The 21,409-nt window shown below is 42.0% G+C and overlaps 1 protein-coding gene across 4 annotated transcripts in view; it reads left to right on the forward strand.

Annotated features, from left to right (window-relative positions):
* CLTCL1 (clathrin heavy chain like 1) overlaps positions 1–21,409 on the forward strand; it is a 56,969-nt gene that overhangs the window by 22,891 nt on the left and 12,669 nt on the right. For all 4 annotated transcript variants that reach the window (XM_060269801.2, XM_035097942.3, XM_060269802.2 and 1 more), the window contains exons 7-24: positions 845–1,042; positions 2,233–2,433; positions 4,382–4,534; positions 5,607–5,729; positions 6,369–6,506; positions 6,728–6,892; positions 7,395–7,575; positions 8,517–8,680; positions 9,541–9,666; positions 9,937–10,079; positions 11,974–12,208; positions 14,341–14,463; positions 15,011–15,156; positions 17,434–17,617; positions 18,692–18,884; positions 19,332–19,489; positions 19,615–19,779; positions 20,612–20,719. In XM_060269801.2, the coding sequence (XP_060125784.2) occupies positions 845–1,042; positions 2,233–2,433; positions 4,382–4,534; positions 5,607–5,729; positions 6,369–6,506; positions 6,728–6,892; positions 7,395–7,575; positions 8,517–8,680; positions 9,541–9,666; positions 9,937–10,079; positions 11,974–12,208; positions 14,341–14,463; positions 15,011–15,156; positions 17,434–17,617; positions 18,692–18,884; positions 19,332–19,489; positions 19,615–19,779; positions 20,612–20,719 (2,904 nt within the window). The remainder of the gene's footprint in view (positions 1–844; positions 1,043–2,232; positions 2,434–4,381; positions 4,535–5,606; positions 5,730–6,368; positions 6,507–6,727; positions 6,893–7,394; positions 7,576–8,516; positions 8,681–9,540; positions 9,667–9,936; positions 10,080–11,973; positions 12,209–14,340; positions 14,464–15,010; positions 15,157–17,433; positions 17,618–18,691; positions 18,885–19,331; positions 19,490–19,614; positions 19,780–20,611; positions 20,720–21,409) is intronic.

The raw sequence follows: 21,409 nt of genomic DNA on the forward strand, positions 1-21,409 counted from the left end.
TAAGAGGACTGATAGAATACATTTCTCCAGCAGAAGTTCTAATGTAAGCAGTAAAGCTGTTGAAATGACAACTGAGCAGTCAGTAAGGAAGGCTTTGTAAGAAAGGGGGGGGGAATGAGAATCTTAAAGTAGAACTTCAGTGGTAAACTGTATTTCATCCTGTACCTAACCGGTAGCAGTTGGCCTGGTGGTACCTAGTCTTATTTATAATATTATAAAGTGACATTTTTGAATGTTTGGCTCTTTTCCTCCAGATCAGTAATGCTCCTTTTATACAGTAGAGCAGGCTTCCTCAACCTCGGCCCACCAGATGTTTTTGGCCTACAACTCCCATGGTCCCTAGCTAGCAGGACCAGTGGTCAGAGATGATGCGAACTGTAGTCTCAAAACATCTGCAGGGCCGAGGCATAGCTGCCAAGTCTCCTGCTGAAAAATGCGGGATCAGCAGCGGTGCGGCACATGTGTAGAAGCAACTTCCGGTGCCGGCGCTGCCTGATTTCCGGTGCCCATACATGGGTAGCGCAGCACCGGAAGCCACTTCTATGCATGTCTGGACATGCGTAGAAGCGACTTCCGGTGCCGCGCTACCCATGTACGGGCACCAGAAATCGGGCAGCGCCAGCACCCAAAATGGAGCCTCCCTGGCAGGTAAGAAATCCGGGGAATTTACGGGATTTTTTCCAATCTGGGCTGCCAGCAGGAAACGGTTTAAAATACGGGGGTTTCCCGCAAAAAACAGGAGACTTCGCAGCTATGGGCCGAGGTTGAGGAAGCCTGCAGTAGAGTGTGCCTTGTCCTTTTTTTAGACTTTACTGTGTGCTCACTGACTCTCTTTCTCTTATAGGTACTCTCTGTTTGTGTGGAGGAAGATAACATTGTAAATTACGCCACCAATGTTCTCCAGAATCCTGATTTGGGTCTGCGCATGGCGATCAGGAGTAACTTAGCTGGGGCGGAAGAACTCTTTGCCAGGAAATTTAATACACTTTTTGCACAGGGAAATTATGCAGAAGCGGCTAAAGTGGCTGCATCTGCACCAAAGGTAAGCATCTTTTTTTAAAATTACTTTTGGGTCGAGGGGTTTGGGGGTGCACTCCAAACAAATTTTGTAGCCTTTAACCCTTGTTTGAAGCAACGGGCAATCCCGAGTTATACGAGAGCACTGGTTCTGTCTTCCTTGAGGGAGACATCGGCGATTATATTATAAAGATAGGGCGGCATTAAAAACTAAGTTGTACTCAGGGTAGACCCATTGAAATGAATGCACGTGATGTAAGTGAGGTTCAGCAGTTTACCTTATACTTATTGTCATTACTACGCGGTAAAATCCACGGTGTGATACAGGTTTTCTCCTGACTACCAATTGCTCACGTGATTAGGAGGAGTAGGAGGAGCAAGAGTTAGGAGAAGGCTATTGCCTCGATTCTTCACTTGTGAAAATGTGATGACAGACCTAGATCTAGCAGGATTTTTATGTTGGTCCTGGGCAGGGTGGATAAAAATCAGTGATATTTTTTATTTAAAAACCGGATGTTTTTTAATTTAAACCAGATTTTTTAAAAAATTTAAATCAGATTTTTAAAATACAATGCTTTTGAAGGGAAAATATTTCTGCAGATAGTTTTCAATTTAATTTACACTATAGTCCAAAGGCTATTCATCAGGAAATGAAAGATTTGTTTTAAGTTTTTCATGCATGCTAAAACTCAGTCTGGTTTTTTTAAATTAAAAAATTGTTTAACCATGTCAGTTGGATACCTGTGCTATAATGTTATTACTTTAGTTAAATACTGTAAATTGTTACTAAGGAAATGATTATTTTTCTCCTTCCAATAAAGTACAGCAGAAAAGTTGTCCAAATATAAACACTTAACTTATTAAACCTCACAATAATTTCATAATTATCTGTATGTATTTCTAATACTATAACCAACTCAGTAATTTTTGATATAACAGTAAAAAACTACTCTGAAAATGTATTATTCCCAAAATGAAACCTTCATCTGTTTGTAAATATTAAGATTACACCAGCAAGATTGAGTTTTTCTGTAAAAAAATTATTTAAATCAGATCTTACTGACTAGTGATTTAAATTGTGATTTAAATCGATTTGGTTTAAGTCAAATCTACCCTGGTCTTGGGAATTCTCAGCTGGCAAGCTGAGCAAGCGCTCTTTGCCTTGGATTTTCCCTTAAGGGAGACTTTTTAATAGAATCATGTTTCAATGTTCAGGGAATCTTGCGCACAAGTGATACCATCCGAAAGTTCCAGAGTGTACCAGCTCAGCCTGGGCAGGCCTCTCCCTTGCTCCAGTACTTCGGTATCCTCCTTGATCAAGGCCAGCTCAATAAATTTGAGTCTCTGGAACTCTGCCGTCCTGTTCTTCAGCAAGGTCGCAAACAGCTTTTAGAAAAATGGCTAAAAGAAGACAAGGTAAAGCAGTGGACCGCTTCAAAAATTTATTATGCTGTGGTCTGCTTTAAACAGTTGTGCTTCTGTTGCCTATGCTGAAATTAACTAGCATTCCTATTTAGGCATGCTTACCCAAGTAGTAAAAAGCCTTGTTAGTGACAACAGTGCATTTTGTTGATTACCCACCTACATCCAACTGAGAGGTCTGCTGGCTTTTTGCTTTAACTACAGGCAAAATAGCATTGATGGGAAATCTCCCTGTTGTGTGGACACTTACCTTAGAGCAGTGAAAATGGATTAGGCATGCCCTGTTGGTCACCATTTTTTAGTACTGGGAAAATAAACATAGTCCCAAGAAATCCACCAATGGAGTTAGGTACATACTGTAGATCGCAAAAATTTGATACTTGCCAAGGTATTTTATGATATCCATTTAAATTGAAAATGAGCAAAACTCATTGAGCCACTCCTCTGACCCCCTTCCTGGTTTTATTTTAGTTCGGTCTGTTGTGTTGATGTAAACAAAGACATCACTAAAATATTAATTTGAAAAAGAGTTTTGGGCTGCATTTATATAATTCCCACAGAGTTTTCTTCCTAAACAGTGAGGTAAATCACAGATCCACACAGGCATACCCTATATCAGGGCTGGCCAACACGTCGATCGCGGTCGACCGGTAGATCCCCAGGAGGCTTACAGTCGATCGTTGGCTGATTTTCCCTAGGAGCACCTGGCCCCGCCCCCATCTCCTTCCTGCATTTTATGCTGCTCCATGGAACAAAGAACAGAGCTTCTGCATCCAGTGCCCCCTCCCTTTCCCAAAATTTAGCCTGGGGCTAAATGGATTATAGGCGGAAACGAGTACAGGAAGGAGCCCCGCATGTGTCCGAACCTAGGAAAATGTGTGACGTCTCTTAGGAAACTGCGACCTTAATCGTTGCTAAGAAGCAGCAGGGGAAAGGTTTGTCTCTCTCTCCCCTGCTCCTGGTCAAAAGATGTATTTCCCTGCCCCACCACCCTCTTTCCCCCCTTTATTTTCTTAAAAGATTGTGGATGCAAACGTCAGAAAGAGAGATGACGTCTCTCCTTTCTTTGGGAACTTAAAAAGTGAAAAGAAAGAGGGGGAGAGGGGGGAAAAACACCCACCCGAACTTTTATGACCGCCCCACACCCATGCAAACATGGAGACACTTTGCAAAAAAAGGGGGGGAGAGTTTATTGCTGCTCTTTGCAACTTGATCAAACTTTTTTCTGCCCTTGTTCAAACTTTTCCCTGCCATTTGGCTCGGTTGCTATTGCCTTTATTTAACTGAGAAAGAGAGAAGGGGTGTGTGTGGCTGTATGTGGGTGAAGAGCAGCCATGGAAAACGTGGTTGCTCTCCTGCGTCCTCGGCCAAAGCCGAGCATCTCCCTCCCTCACCCCAAACCCCAGTCTTCCATCCTTGCAGGCAGCATCTCCCCCCTCACCCCCACCCCAGTCTTCCATCTGTGCAGGCAGCATCTCCCTCCCTCACCCCACACCCCAGTCTTCCATCCTTGCAGGCAGCATCTCCCCCCTCACCCCACACCCCAGTCTTCCATCCGTGCAGACAGCATCTCCCTCCCTTACCCCACACCCCAGTCTTCCAAATGCTGCATATCACCCACCCCCTTTCCTTGTCCCTAAAAAAAGCTCAACAACTTTGAGCCGAACCCCTAAAAAACGGGGGTAGATCACTGCCAGATTTTAATTCTGAAAGTAGATCACAGCCTCTTGGGAGTTGGCCACCCCTGCCCTATATCTTCAAACTGTAGCAACTACATTTGCTTGCCATAAGCAGGGGTGGGTGGCAGCATTTGCTGAGCTGGGTGTGGTGTTAATAGCTTTGAAATGCTGGTTCTATTGCAGTCTTACATTTGATGCCAGCAAGCAAATTGCAGCTTAACACTTGGATCTGTGTTGATTCTGAAATGTTGTTTCTGTTTCAGCTGGAATGCTCTGAGGAGCTAGGAGACTTGGTAAAGGCTGCTGACCCAACCCTTGCCCTCAGCGTTTATCTCCGTGCGAATGTACCAAACAAAGTAATTCAGTGTTTTGCAGAAACTGGTCAATTCCAGAAAATAGTTCTTTATGCCAAAAAGGTAACTATCTCCACCCCCCCCCTCTGAAAAAGTATGTGATTGTGTAATGCTCACCTTTGCAAGCCAGAAGCTTTTTGAATGCCCAGTTAAATTTTATCTTTACCGAGATAAGGAAAAGCCTCAGAACATTCCGGGATATCTGAAGGGTGATATGTAACGGCCCCACCTGGTAAAGTTTCAATTGCATAAGTCATGTGGTCTTTGGAACATTCAGTAGACTATTCTGTGGACAAAAATGGCAAAAAATCAGCTTCAGTACCTCAGGGCGTTTCCTGCGGGTGAATGAAACTTGCACCCTAAATTCTATAGGCTCTTGGATGTCTTTCAATTTAAAGGACTGAACTAGGGTGGGCTGTGCACATTAACATGGTTGTCTTGCTAATCTCTGGCAATTTCATTTATTTAAAATGTTAAGAAACCCCACCTTTCTGTTTCAGAACTCCCAGGGTGCGTTTCAGTTAATAAAATAATATAATCTGTAGGATTTAAAACTGATCAAAAGACTTGAAGCCCAGTGTTGTAAAAGCATAAGATTCTGTATTGGGTGAGCCTCCCTGGGGAGTGCATTCCACAGATGAGATTTCACAAATGAAGGTGTTTTTCCCCTGGCTGTAATGTGCCTGATACCCATAAATTTGGGGTACCTGAAAGGCGATACTAATATTTTGGACAAATAGAAGTAGGTGATTCCAGATCCCAAACTGTATAAAGGAGAAAAGCTAGGTATTGAATGGCGTTTGGAAAGAGCTTAGCAGCTACTGAAGTCATTGTGAAGTTGAACCGACAACAACAGTCCCTTTGGACTGGTCCCCTTCCAACAAATGAGAAGCTGTATCTAATATCAGTTGCACAGCAAACCCACTGTAACAGTTGAATCTGTACGTTGAATAATGGGCTGATCAATTTCTTGCCCTAATTTCATATGAAGCAAGTAAAAACCTGACTTGAGATGTTAGGTTGGGTTTAGCTACGTGTAATTTGCTAAGGCCTAGTTGTTTTTGGATACATTAGCAAAATGCAGGAATATCTTAAGTTAAAGCAAAACTTAACGTCTTGAAATTTGACCTTTTAGGTTGGTTATACTCCAGATTGGATTTTCTTATTGAGGAGTGTGATGAGGGTCAGCCCAGATCAGGGTCTCCAGTTTGCTCAGATGTTGGTACAGGATGAAGAGCCACTAGCCAACATCAATCAGGTAAGCACTAGCTTGGTCTGTTGCAATTCTAGAAGATAAAGCTAGAATAAAGTGCCCCTCAAGTCTTAATACAGGTAAATGAATACCCATCTTGTTTAAATGTCTACAGTTTTTCTCATGGTCTTGCAATTATGGAAAACTAATCAATTTACCGAATTGCAAAGTTGTCAACTATAGGTTTCAAAGCAGTGTAAGGAATTATCAAAAGTGCAAGGAATTATACCTTAGTAGGTATGGGCAGTGAAAACCCAAATTTACATGTAAGAGATTCTGTTTTGACCAGCTCCTTTTGGGCAAGAACTAGAGACATAAAGAACTGGGTAAAACTGATTTTGAAAAGTACGCTATAGTTTTTCAAAAGAGAAACAAGGTTAAACATACTTTATATGTGATGGGCACCTGGACATGAAGTAATAATGTTTTTTGGAAACATTGAATTCAGCTATGTTCTTATGTTGGGGTTTGGAAACATTGGGAGCTTAAAGTCTGTATTTGGTGAATTAAAGATTTGTTGTTGTTTTTAGACCTACAACTAATTGGTACAATATATTTGCATGCATAAATTAAAAATAGTTTTGTAGCACACTTAGGCAAAGGTTTATGTGTCTGATGGCCATCTGTTTGATTCCTATGCTGTAGATTGTTGATGTGTTCATGGAGAACAGTTTGATTCAGCAGTGTACCTCCTTTTTGTTGGATGCCTTGAAAAATAACCGTCCTGCCGAAGGCCACCTCCAGACTCGTTTGCTTGAGATGAACCTCATTCATGCTCCACAGGTAAACTCTCCTGGGTTGGATGTCTTTTGTGGTGGTGTTTTTTGAAGACTCCCTTTCTTAATCCTTCTTCAGGGAAGCAATTGTTATTTTGCCAAACACAGCTGTGTATAACATTCTACCCATGTGCTTCATGTTGTAGAAGATCCCTACAAGTGTTTTAAGAGCACTAAGTCCACTATTCCTCTTTTTATAAATTGATTTGCACTGTTGCTAATCCCTAGGTTGCAGATGCTATCCTGGGAAACCAGATGTTCACACATTATGATCGTGCCCACATTGCCCAACTTTGTGAAAAGGCAGGCTTGTTACAGAGAGCATTGGAACACTACACTGATCTTTACGACATCAAGCGAGCTGTTGTTCATACCCATCTTTTGAACCCGGAGGTAAGATAATGTGCAGACAAATATATATGCACACTTAACCAGTTAGGGTTCATGCTCCTTTCTGCACTGTTCTCCCTTGTATTCTTTGGTTTGTTGGTTGCTTCCCTTCCTACAGATCGTTCAGACCACCCCCTTTTGCTTCCAGTGATCTTCTGCTTCTAGACAATCCAGTGTAGTATATTGCTTAGTGTGCTGGGTCAGGACTGGGGAGACCCAGGTTCAAATCCTTAGTTAGCTATAAAGCTTGCTGATGACACACTCAGCCTAATGTACTCTACAGGGTGGTTGTGAGGATAAAATGAAGGGAGCAAAAGAAGGCTTCTCCCCTGCCCTCCATGCCTACCTTGGCTCTCCTGAAACAACCCAAACATGATAATGGACCTCAGTGCTTTAATACACCTTTGTGCTTCCCTTAGATTGGTAGATAATTGAAACTCACGATGCGGTAGCCATTCATGTCCTGGTGTGAACCTGCTGAATTATTTGCTTCTTCTTTCCTTAGTGGCTTGTGAACTTCTTTGGCTCTCTATCAGTTGAAGATTCTGTTGAGTGCCTACGTGCTATGCTGTCCGCCAACATCCGACAAAACCTGCAGCTCTGTGTGCAAGTGGCATCCAAATACCACGAGCAGCTGGGCACCCAGTCTCTTGTGGAGCTCTTTGAATCCTTTAAAAGTTACGAAGGTAAGCCTCGGAAGCAGAGAATAGTGCTTGCTTCAGTTAAACGTGTTTTACCAAGGGCTGCAGAATGTCAGCTAATGGAGGCGGGAGGCTGTTTTTATACAAGCACTGAAAAATAAACAGAATGCAGGAGTGCATTTTTTACACATGTTTCTGGCCCCTGTGAGAGTGTAGCAGTGCTGAGCAATATTGTCAAAGCTAAAACCATGGCTGTGGTTGAAGGCAGGGCACTGCAAATCTTCTACTAATGGAGAAGAGCAAGAAGTAGAATACATTGTGCATAATAGGCAGGCATGTAAGTAAATTTGTATAGTTTAGAGGTCGTAAAAGTAATATTTTTCTTTCCCAGCGGATTTTCACTGTAACTATTACAGTGCAGCCTAAAGTTATGTCTATGTTGGTAGTTCTAAAGGGATGGGGCTCTAGTAAGCAGTTTGCAAGCTGCAAGGAGCTTACAAGTCCTGTCTTAAAAGGTAGTTTCTAATTCTTAAAATATTTGCCTGAAATAATGGCTAGCAAATCTTTTAAACAACTTAGATTCCCAAACATGCCTACTGAATATTTACAGTAGTTAGTAAAAGGTAAAGGTACAGGTACCCCTGACCGTTAGGTCCAGTCACAGACAGCTATTAAAGATGCTAGAATGAGGGGAGGAAATAAGAAAACTAATACTTATTTCTAGAAGTTGCTAAAATAATTTAATCAAGTGAATTGTTTATACGTCTGAGTTAGGAATGCAATGGTGAAAATGCTTCCTAATTTTAAAGCATGGATTAAGGCCATTTTCATTACTGGCTATTGGATCATAATTTGTTGGGCAACTGGTCCTTGGTCTATGCCTTGTTGAAGCTGTTTATATTTGATGCTTGTAGAGGTGCCTTTCTTTTCTCCCCCTCCACCCCAATGTGGACACCCCCCCTAACCACTTAAACCTGTCTCTCTAGGGCTGTTTTATTTCCTGGGCTCTATCGTGAACTTCAGTCAAGACCCAGATGTCCACTTTAAGTATATCCAGGCAGCTTGCAAGACTGGCCAAATCAAAGAGGTAGAAAGAATCTGCCGAGAAAGCAATTGTTATAATCCAGAACGGGTGAAGAACTTTCTGAAGGTAAAACACCCACAGTACCAAACTGAGTGGTGGTATTTTAAATGTCTGTTTAGACCTTTTTCTGTGTTACCCCTGATTCTCAATATGTTTGTTTCATTTTAAATTGTGCGAACTTTTTATCTTTGAATTTTTATGTTTTCCAACCAGAGGTCAGCCGATTAAATTGAATATTGGGGAGAATTCATTTCAGACAAACAAACAAACTACTACTTCACACAGTGCATAGTTATCCCTTGGAATTCCCTTCCACAAGATGGCTTTAAAAGGGGATTGGGCAAGTTTGTGGAGGATATGGCTACTAAGCCATGATGACTGCTGTAATTACTCGAATCTAATGCTCACCTTTTTTTTGGCCAAATTATGTTGCGAAAATTAAGGTGTGCATTAGATTCAATTTTGCATTTGCCAGCAAGTACTTTTTTTGGTTTCAATGTTCTTAAAATTGGGGTGCACATGAGATTCGATGGTGCATTAGACTCGAGTAAATACGGTATATCTTGCCTCCTGTATTGAATACAGTAAAGGGGTATTGACCTTTCCTCTTGGTTGTGATAAAAATGCCCTTCTGCACTGAAGAGGGCTACACCTTTCCATTCCATTGGTGATGAATGCACATAGTGGCACTTGGTAATCTATTGCAGAGGAAATGTGTATTTTCTGGAATGAGAAGCGCAGCCATGTTGTTTGCCTGTGTCACATAAGTAGTCCTTGTACCACAGTATTGAGCTGGGTTCTTATGTAATTAACCAGGTTTCCATTCAAGTTTCTTTCTCTTGGACTTTTGTTCTTGCTTGTACTTTATTGTTTCTCTCTTTCTCATAATGGTATGTTGCTGTATTTGCTCCTCTCCGTTTGTACAGGAAGCTAAGCTCACAGACCAGCTTCCCCTCATAATTGTCTGCGACAGATTTGACTTCGTCCATGACCTGGTTCTCTATTTGTACCGTAACAACTTGCAGAAATACATTGAGATCTATGTTCAAAAGGTAATGTATCTGCACATGCAGCAATTTGATTCATAACTTTTAAGAACGTGCTTTTGATGTCAGTGACAGCAAATCCTTACCTTAGACATTCAGCAGAAAATGTGCTAGGGAAGTAATCAGAGGATACTCAATATGAAATTTTAAGCATGGCTTTTTATTTAATGATGTTTTTGAATTGGTTGCAATCTGCAGTTTACCAATGTGTCTTTGTAACAATAGTTTGGACATTTTTTGGTGAGACCTGAAACTAAAAATAATGACTTGTTCTAGGTAAACCCAAGTCGTATTCCAGCCGTGGTTGGAGGGCTTCTAGATGTGGATTGTTCTGAAGATGTTATCAAGAACCTGATCATGGTGGTGAGAGGCCAGTTCTCAACAGATGAACTGGTAGCTGAAGTGGAAAAAAGAAATAGGTAAGACCTGTAGACAAACTAATTTTAGTTCCTGTTCAGAATGCCTTTATTTCTAAAACGTCTTGGATTCCAACTGCAAAGCTATGTGCTTGCAAAAAACCACTGTGTCAAAATACTCCCAAAAACCACTTTAGATCAGTACCCTTATTAGACCAACTTTTTTCTCTGGGCCACATTTTCAGAATAAAAATTTGCTGCTGCCATACCAATTTTTAATTGATAAGAAATACAATGGAAAACAAAAAGAAACAGCTCCTGGCAGTACTTGATTTATAACACAGAACACAGCTACTCTATGATATGATCATGGGACATCCAGAAAATATAAAACCATGCAGCTACATAAGAACACTAAACATTCCCAAAATACAAACAAGCCTCTTTCCTATGTACCTCAAGTATGCATACAGACTCAATGAGAGGTGTTTTTGCTGCGAAATCTCATTATATTAGGTTTAAGTTTAATTTTTTTATGATTTTCAGTTTTATACATTTCAATAATTTTACAATCATTTTAACATTTCAAAACTTGAGTTCTTTCTGCGGTTCCTTAAATTTATTTTTTATATTTTCTGCATAGTCCAAATTAACTTACTCATATACCTACTTCAAATATATATATACTCTTACAAAACTTCAGGTTGTTACAATAGTCCTGCCAATGTTATTATCTGTTTACAGTTTATTTGTAAATATTCAATAAACCATTTCCATTCTTTTATTAAAAGTTTGTTGTCTTGATTTCTTATTTTTCCAGTAAGTTCTGCCATTTCTGCACATTCCATACGTTTTTGTATCCATTCTTCTTTCTCTGGGACTACTACTTCTTTCCGTTTTGGGGCAAATAACATTCTTGCCACTGTAGTTGCATACATGAATAAATTTCTATACAGTTTGGGTAGTTCTGTCCTTATAATTCCCAAAAGGAAGGCTTCTGGGTTGTTGTTTTTACAAACGTTATTTTAAACATATTTTTCATTACATATCATATCCCAGTAAGCTTTAACTTTACTACAATATTAGGTTTAATTTGAGACAAATTCTCATCTCCTCATCAACAGAAACAAACCTTTCCCTTTTCAGTTCTTGATATTGACCCCTGACTGTTAGGTGCAGTCACGGATGACTCTGGGGTTGCGGTGCTCATCTTGATACTATACGATATGATAATATACTGAAATGTTAAAAATTATCTTTGCTTGCCCTTGAACCACACTTGCCATTCTCTCCTGCAAAACCAATGCACCACATCCTTTAAGAACCACTGGTCTCAATGATAAACAGCAGTGAGGGTGGAAGAAAAATGGCTGATGGTGAAGCCACTGGGTTCCAGTCCCAAGATGGAATAGGGGAAGAAATAGTAGACTATTCAGGTGCTATGCAAGTATTGGGTTTTGCCAAGGCTCATCAAGAAAAATAATATTTAACAATGACTGATTTTGCCATCTCCAGAAATGGAAGATGTGGCTGTTACCCAGATTTGTCTCCATCCTTAGGCAAGGGTTCCTTGCTTGGTAGATGGAGAACAGGTATTAAAGAAGATAGGCAGTCCTTTATATTAGCAAAGGTGGAAATTTTAATTTTAGGGGATGCGCAAGGCAAAAGCTCAATAGAAGCCAAACTGACCAGCTTTACTTAGGAGTTGGAAGAAATGCTTCCTCATAGAATAAAGTTCCACCATTAGTATAAAATCGTCTTCCTCTCACTTCAGAATGATTACATTTCGTATTCTTTGGTTAGCTCCTTAGCAGGGGTCCTCCATCCTCTTTATGATACGCGCAGAAGGGGGCGGGGAAAGAGAGAGATGGAGGTTGATTCTGTGAGGCAGTTTAAAGGTGGGTCTTTGCTGGTTGCTAGTAGCATAGAAAATTAATTAATTGCATTCTTATTTAAGGCTTAAGTTGCTGCTGCCCTGGCTCGAGTCTCGAATTCATGAAGGCTGTGAAGAACCAGCAACACACAATGCACTGGCTAAAATCTATATTGACAGCAACAACAACCCAGAACGCTTTCTGCGGGAGAACCCCTTTTACGACAGCCGTGTTGTAGGCAAATACTGTGAAAAGAGGGACCCACACTTGGCATGCGTTGCTTATGAGAGGGGGCAGTGTGACCTTGAACTCATAAAGGTATTTTAGTGTTGTCTTGCTGTAACTTACCTATATTGTGCTCTCTCTTCTCCCCTGTCCCTACCCCCAATTGTATCATGTAAGTGGATTTGATTATATCATGCATATGGAATTGGTTAAGAAATCTGTCAAATCTAATTCTTATTTTCTCATAGTTATGAAGGTTCAAAGGGGCTGTGGTTGCCATCTTCTGGTGCACAAGCCATGAGAAGATCAGCAATAGTTAGATGAGCCACCTGTTAGTTCAGATATCCTCCCTTCCCCAGTCAGTTTTAAAACAAATTTTCTGGAAGACTTGTTTGATCACCTCTGCTAGCCTTTCCATAGGGCAGGTGTGCAGAACCTTTTGTTCTCCAGGTGTTGCTAAAATACAACACCCATCAGCCACAGCAAGCACAGCAAATGGCATGGGGTGATGGGAGTTGTAGTTCAGCAATATCTGGAGGTGCAAAGGACACCTGCCCTATGGCAGCAAGGAAACATTGGGTGTGTTCTCAGTTTGAATGGTGAGGTGCTTTCTCCAACCCGGTGCTCTGCAAGCCCAACCAATGTAGCTGTATTGGGGCTGATGGGAGTTGTACTCCAAACACCTGGAGGGGACCAGGTTGGGAAACTGCCTTACATGAACAGTATGCTTTTCCTTGAGTGGTACCCACAATCTTCTGCAGTGCACAGCTGCTCCCTTGCAAATATGCAGAGGTTCCTTAGCAGGTAGTTCACTGTAGCATTAGAGAATCCTTTCTCCAAATTTATAAACCACTGTGGTGAACCCACACAGCTACTTCATGTGGTGCATAAAAGGTACAGGCAACTTCCTCATTACAAGACTGGGTTACAAATACACATTGTGTTTCTCTGATGAACTGACCCTTTAACACAGAGCTTTCCAGACTTTTCATGTTGGTGACACACTTTTTAGACATGCATCATTTTGTGACACAGCAATTCAGTTTTTTACTAGCAAACTGGAGGTTAAACTAACCCCTTTCCAGCCCCGGGAGGAGTGTTTGCGTGACACACCTACACACTGCAGCCGACACACTAACGTTGTGACATACAGTTTGGAAAGCCCTGCAAGTTTAACATATACAGTGGTACCTCAGGTTAAGAACTTAATTCGTTCTGGAGGTCCGTTCTTAACCTGAAACTGTTCTTAACCTGAGGTTCCACTTTAGCTAATGGGCCTCCCACTGCTGCCACGCGATTTCTGTTCTCATCCTGAAGCAAAGTTCTTAACCCGAGGTACTTATTCTGGGTTAGCGGAGTCTGTAACCTGAACTGTCTGTAACCCGAGGTACCACTGTGTTAGCAAGCGTGTACAGATTTACTAAGGTATGCACACTTCAAGCATAGAGCTAGCCTCGTGTTACAGTGAGATGGGTAAAGACTGACATCTACTGGAGTTCATACCATGGACACATTATAAGGCACTCTCCCTATTACCGAAATAAATGTAGTTCAAGATAAGCTTTTATTGATAATATGGAATGTGATGAGCCAGTTGAGATAAAGTTATGGCTCATAGCTGATTAGCTAATGGGACACTGCCTCAAAATAAAATCTAACTTTTGTACTGACTACTAAACTGACATTCTGTGGATGCTTTTGCAGTAGCATTTGTTGGCATTCAACTTAACACAGCTCCTTCAAGATGGTTTATTCACTTGAACAAGATGGAGTGTGTTATTGAAAGGACACTCAACACTTGCACTTCATCCAGCTGTTTAGGGAAGCTTTTAATGTTTAATAAATTATTGTATTTTAATATTTCTGTTGGAAGCCGCCCAGAGTGGCTGGGGAGGCCTGGCAAGATGGGCGGGGTATAAATAATAAATTATTACTATTATTATTTTATTATTCCTTGTTCTGTCTTGCAATCAGATCTCTTGAGCCTCTGGACCTGTGCTTGGTGAATCTCTTCCCAGTAAAGGCTGTGTGCCCATGAGTTTTCTGAAAAGGAAAGCCAGCTTCAAAAAGCAAGGTGCCACAGAATTGGAAGCGTTGCAAATTAAATGGATTTACAGCCTAATTAAGGCTTCCAGTGAATCTGGAAATAGCTGCCTGTAAATAGCTGCTTTTAGTCCAAATATGTACTCAATGCATTTATTGTCCTTTTCCTTTGCTTCTTTCAGGTCTGCAATGAGAACTCCTTGTTCAAGAGCGAAGCTCGCTACCTGGTGCGCAGGAAAGATCCAGAACTGTGGGTAAACGTTCTGGAGGAAAACAATCCATTCAGGAGGCCACTCATTGATCAGGTATAGCAAGTAGACTGAATTTGTACAAAACGGGTAGAATGTAGTGGTTCGTGACTGAGCAAGAAGAGAAATGTCATCTGTTCTTCAGCATTGTGCTCTGAAATGGGTAGCAGTTGCCAAAGATCTTATATAGTCCCTCATTTCCCATAGTTCTCCTCTAAATGAGATCAGCCTTGTCCCTCTAATGCTCTATGCCTGCCTGCTTGCTTGCGCCATAAGAGTATCATTTGTTTTTCCCCTTGTTTCTTTGCCTGTGATTTTTTTCTCTCCAAACACCCGTAAACTCTTCCGTGCCGAACTCCTTATTTTCTGGTGGGGAAGGCTGCTCATGGTTCTGTGTTAGATACATGCCAAGCAAGCCAAATAGTTTGATGGTTACTCGTCTTCCAGACCCATCTATTTCCTTCATAAACTAAACTTCGTTTCTTGAAAGTTAAATGCACTCCTGCTGTCCTTTCCTAACTGGCTTCCTAAAACTAGGCTACTAGTTAGTATGCTCTCTTCATGTCACTAGAAGACATTTGTTTTTTGTTTTTAAAACATGCAGGTTGTCCAAACCGCATTATCAGAAACGCAGGATCCAGAGGAGGTTTCTGTGACTGTCAAAGCTTTCATGACAGCTGACTTGCCCAATGAGCTCATTGAGCTACTGGAAAAGATTGTTTTGGATAACTCTGTCTTCAGTGAGCACAGGTAGGAAGGGGAAGGCCCTCCCTCCCCACTACATTAAATATACATGGAAATGACTATTATGTGCTAGGCTTCATAGTGTAAGGTTTGTTGTAAAATGGGTATACTATATATAGCAGAAGTGGTAGACCAGCCCGCCGCAGCAGTTTCAGATGGGACCCTTCCCAATATTTAGCTGTGGCAGCACAATCCCTTTTTTAATTATCTCGGCTGGTGCCCCATCCTCCTTGCCCTTTGCTTCAAGATGTTTCATGAGGCTTTTCTTAAGATTGAGAATTGAACTTAGCTGTGTTGGTCTGCTTGGCATTATTATTTGGAACTGCAAGGGAAGTCTGCTATTTGGAGGCTGTTGTCTCAGGGGCCCTGAAATGGGAGACCCCAAAGACTTTTTCCATTGGGGTCAAGCAGAATGCCTGGAAAAATGCCCTGGGGATGCCTGCAAGCCCCCTAAACTCTTGAGTGTCCTCCTGTATGCGCAGCTCTGGAAAAGGTATTTCTCTTCTCCAGTGCACTCAGCAACATATACCAGCTGGTATATGCACACTTAATCTTCTGGCTTAACACAGCAAGAAGAGTGAGACATCGTAGATCTAATCTACTATTTATTTACACACTATGTACAGACAAGGCATAATGACGTCCATTCTCTCCAGCTTGTGAGAGACAAATAAAAAGAAATAAAAGCGAAAGTACAGTGTAATAGTACCCTCAGGGGAAGAGATAAGACTTCTTCCTTTCCCAGAGTTGTCCCAGACAGGCATGTGATTTACAACAATCTCATCTGCAGCATCGGAGGAGTGAAATTGCTAACAGTCTCCTTGTAGATAGGGGCAACAGTGGTGCATAGTTTGCTGCGGAGACGTTTGGACTGTGAATAATAATAGCAATAAATAATTAGTGATTTTATTATTATTATTATTATTATTATTATTATTATTATTATTATTTATATGCTGCCCATCCGACTGGTTTGCCCCAGCCACTCTGGGTGGCTTTCAGCAGATTAAAACATCAGACAGAATAAAACATCAATCCTTGAAAACATCCATCCCTATTCAGGGCTGCCTTCAGATGTCATCTAACAGTCTGATGGTTGTGTATTTCCTTGACATCTGATGGGAGAGCGTTCCACAGGGCGGGCACCACTACCGAGAAGGCCCTCTGCCTGGTTCCCTATAACCTCACTTCTCGTCGCGAGGGATCCGCCAGGAGGCCCTCGGAGCTGGACCTCAGTGTCTGGGCAGAACAATGGGGGTGGAGACACTAGGTATACAGGGCATCCTGAAACAAGCATCTTGTTTCAGTTGCTCAGCAAATTTTACTAAGTATCAATTGTTTTGTGAATCAGCATGTGAAATTGAGTACATGGCAGCTTTTCAAAACATGAGTTTGGTATGAATTTTAAATTTAGGAGTCCCTATCCTCTGTAGGCTTGGGAAAGTAGCACAGATGAATTAAGAGTGCTGCTTAAAATAAATACAATAAATAAACAAATTACTTATTAAAGAGACAAAGAGCCAATAAAATAGTAATGGATTTGTTAAATATTAATGAATGAATTCTTACTGAGCTTTTGGCCCTCTGCCACACTCGCTTTCACACTTGACCTGCCTGTACAAGGAGAAATGTACCAATGTGGCTCTTGTGCTGAAAATGGCTAGCCACCCCAGTTATATAGTGTGACAAGCCACAACCCTGCTCATTTTTCTATTACGTTGTGAAGTTGCATTGACTTCAGCTGCTAGAAGCTAGTTTTGGTTTCAAGTGAATTAATGCTCACTTTAAAAACTGGTTACTGTTGCCCACACATAAAAAGGTAAAGGGACCCCTGACCATTAGGTCCAGTTACTGACAACTCTATGGTTGCAGCGCTCATCTCACTTTACTGGCCGAGGGAGCTTCCGGATCATGTGGCCAGCATGACTAAGCTGCTGCTGACGAACCAGAGCAGTGCACGGAAATGCCGTTTACCTTCCCGCCGCAGTGGTACCTATTTATCTACTTGCACTTTGACGTGCTTTCGAACTGCTAGGTTGGCAGGAGCAGAGACTGAGCAACGGGAGCTCACCCCGTCGCGGGCATTCGAACCACCGACCTTCTGATCAGCAAGCCCAAGAGACTCAGTGGTTTAACCCACAGCACCACCCACGTCCCGTTGCCCACAGATAGTTGTCTTTTATTCCTGCGTAACTCCTAAAATACTCTTAAGCAAACTCTGCAGGGAAGCCTTCTGGTTGAATCTACGGTACTTCTTGACTATTTCATTCTTTGCCCTTAAAGGAATCTTCAGAATCTCCTAATACTGACGGCCATTAAAGCAGACCGAACACGCGTCATGGAGTATATAAACCGTCTAGACAACTATGATGCCCCAGATATTGCAAATATTGCTATTAGCAACGAACTGTACGAAGAAGCTTTTGCCATCTTTCGGAAATTTGATGTGAATACTTCTGCAATTCAGGTGAGGCTTGGTACAGATCGACAGCTAGTGTGTCTTGCAGAGACCTCCCTTGACCTAGAAAATTAAATATTGTAATGCTTATGCATGAAACATCAGCAAAATGTAGCACACTTGAATGTTTATATCAGGCATAGGCAAGCTCTGCCCTCCAGATGTTTTGGGACTACAACTCCCATCATCCCTAGCTAGCAGGACCAGTGGTCAGGGATGATGGGAATTGTAGTCCCAAAACAGCTGGAAGGCCGAGTTTGCCTATGCCTGGTTTCTATACTTGAAGAGCAAGAAGGGAGTCTCACTTCAAGGATGAGTGACAGTGGCTGTTTCCTTGGATGTCTTGGGTAGATTTATATAAACCTGTTCAGTGATGTCTGAGGCTTTGCCAGAAACTGACATCACCTACATGAGCTGCTGAACTTTTTTTTTCTTCCTCAAGATGGCAAGATTTCTATTTGCCCGGTAAATCCACTAGATATGTACAAATATATGCAGCACTAGATGAATGGGGAGCAGTTGTGCCCATATAATACAACAGTCTATGGAACACTGCTTTATACAGTGGTACCTCTGGATACGAATTTAATTTGTTCCGCGGGTCCATTCTTACCCCAAAACATTCGCATCCAGAGGCACCTCTTCTGCACATGCGCAGGCGGCAGAAACCTTTGCGTTGCTTCCAGATTTGCTGCGTGAGTAGCCCGAAGCATTTGCATCCAGAGGTGTTCGTAACTAGAGGCACCACTATATATAAAATCTGAACCCTCACTATATAAACACTGCTTCATGTATAAATTGTCAAATTCAGTGATTTGTTGTGTGTTTTTAAAGGATTATGTTACTTTATGCATTTTATTTGTTTACACAAGCCACAGGGTGATTTTCATCAGCGTAAAGGACAATGTATAAACCATCTAAATAAACAGAAGATTCTAGTGATGTTCTAAGGTTGCTTGGGCTTTGTACCTTTTTCTAGACTTGAATCATTCTTCTTTTCTCTCAACCCCCCCCCCAAAAAAAACCTCTCTGTGGTGCGCACTGGACATTTATTGGGACTTTCATTTTTGTAACCTCTCCTAGGTGTTGATAGAACACATTGGCAACTTGGATCGTGCTTATGAATTTGCCGAGAGATGTAATGAACCAGCAGTTTGGAGCCAGCTGGCCAGAGCACAGCTCCAAAAGGACTTGGTGAAGGAAGCCATAGATTCTTACATAAAGGCCGACGATCCTTCTGCCTACATGGAAGTTGTCCAGGCAGCCAACAGAAATGGTATGCTCCAATGGTTCTTTTCACTTAGCAGGACGTGGTAATTTTAATCCTTGCTTGATTAGCGGGAATCCTTTGGGAAGACCATCATTTGACAAGGCTGGATTACATAAAACATCCCCATGACATGTTGAAAAACATCTAAGCCAGATCTCTTCAGTATGTACCTCTAATTCTGAAAGGGTTTCATGGTAATAAATGGGAAAATGTTAAATTTGTTTAAAATTTGTTTTAAAAACTGCTTAAAGGTACTTGCATAAATGAATTACTAGAATATCCATCCTGTTTAGGATTGGTGTTTCACTACAGTATACATAAAATCTCTTTGTACTGCTGAGAAGTGGAGCATATTGTTGCTTCTTTGCAAGTATAGGGAACAAAAAAATAATAATCAAGGGAACTAATTTATCTTTATCCTCTTCTCTTCTCTCCCCTCGCCTGCTTGTTAAGATAACTGGGAGGATCTGGTTAAATTTCTACAAATGGCTAGGAAAAAGGCAAGGGAATCTTATGTCGAGACTGAACTTATATTTGCCTTGGCAAAAACTAATAGGCTCTCGGAGCTAGAAGAGTTTGTCAGCGGCCCAAACAATGCTCACATACAGCAGGTACGTTTTCTACTTAAATGCTAGCACTTCCAGCTAAGCTAACTTCTGGTCTGGATTTTGAAATACACCAGCTCCAGCTCTTGTGCCCCAGCATTCCTTCACTGTCACAAACTCTTCCTCTTTAGGTTGGCGATCGCTGCTATGAGGAGGGCATGTATGATGCGGCCAAACTTCTCTACAACAATGTGTCTAACTTTGCTCGCCTGGCATCTACGCTGGTTCATCTTGGGGAGTACCAGGCAGCTGTTGATAGCGGCCGCAAAGCCAACAGCACCAGGACATGGAAGGAGGTAACTCGTTTTGTGTTGCAAGGGAAGGTATCAAGACTAGCAGTTAAAGATCTCGCCACAAACTAATGGCTGCTGTTTTAAAAAAAACCCAGCAACCACCCTAGTGCAAAAGGCAATACCTTTTTTAGAGAATCAGTTGCATCTTCTGTTCTGAACCGCAGGACCAAAGGAGGGCTTGTGGGAGTGGTTGGGTGCAGGGATACTAAAGAAGGATGCTAAGAACATCAGAATGGCCTGTTCTAGTGCTTTATTAAAGAAGGTATGGACTTATGGCAAAGCAGCCTGCCAGTTCTCCAAGCCTTTGCAGATGCAGGGCGGACACCGCAGCAAGGAGATGGCTTATCCGTGCCCAAGCAAACGTGCATACAATCTTCATACACAAAGCAGCATATGTCACTTTGTCTAGGACCTCCCAACACTTCACCTGCCCAGAAGAGAGCATGGGTGGCAAATACTCAAGTCTTACAGATAGAGTTCCCCTTTCTGGGCTCAGACCCCAGCACCCCCAAGCCCAAGGATAAGGATAACATCCAAGTGAGCCAATTACCTTGCCGTATATCAAAGCAAGTGAATAAACATATATAAGCTCATTGCTACAACCGCTACCAATTAATTGTGGGGTTATCTTGAGTACCAAGATGGTGTTAGCAAAGCTTCTGGAACAGTCCACATTAGGCTCAACACAACCTTCATACCTACTTTATGGAAAATATTTCAGGTAAATGTCCATGTGGGGGATTGGCTCAAATCCTGATCTAAGGGATATAAGGTATTTGGGCAAGTTGACTTGTATGCAGTTTGCTAACAGCATTTTTTTGTTTCCCGCTTGCAGGTGTGCTTTGCGTGTGTGGATGGAAAGGAGTTCCGGCTTGCACAGATTTGTGGCTTACACATAGTAATCCACGCTGATGAGCTTGAAGAGCTGATCAGCTATTATCAGGTGGGATTCCTTTAACAGTTTTAAAAGTGTAAAATGCCCTTGGCTGCTTGTTTGCAGCAGTGCTATTATAGTATTTTAAACCCGATGCTTCACCTTTTCTCCAGCAAGCTTAAGACAGCTAACGCAAGCTAAAAGATCCATAGTATTTATGGCTTAAAGGTAAAGGGGGCCCCTGACCATCAGGTCCAGTCGTGTCCGACTCTGGGGTTACGGCGCTCATCTCGCTCTGTAGGCCGAGGGAGCCGGCGTTTGTCCACAGACAGCTTCCGGGTCATGTGGCCAGCATGACAAAGCCGCTTCTGGCAAACCAGAGCAGCGCATGGAAACGCCGTTTACCTTCCCGCCGGAGCGGTCCCTATTTATCTACTTGCACTTTGATGTGCTTTCGAACTGCTAGGTGGGCAGGAGCTGGGACCGAGCAATGGGAGCTCACCCCGTTGCAGGGATTCGAACCGTCTACCTTCTGATCAGCAAGCCCTAGACTCTGTGGTTTAACCCACAGCGCCACCTCGGTCCCCCATTTATGGCTTAAGTTAATGTTAATTGATATCCAGTATGTACAGGGCTAAAGCCAGGTGTACATCTCTAGAAAACTGTAGCTGGAGGAATTAATGTTATGCCACGAGTTTTCTTTGCTTCAGTAGAATATTCTACACATTCATAAGGAGGCTAGAGAACCACTTCAAATGG

The sequence above is a fragment of the Zootoca vivipara genome, chromosome 16, assembly GCF_965207765.1.
Source record: "Zootoca vivipara chromosome 16, rZooViv2.hap1.1, whole genome shotgun sequence".
Taxonomy (NCBI): domain Eukaryota; kingdom Metazoa; phylum Chordata; class Lepidosauria; order Squamata; family Lacertidae; genus Zootoca; species Zootoca vivipara.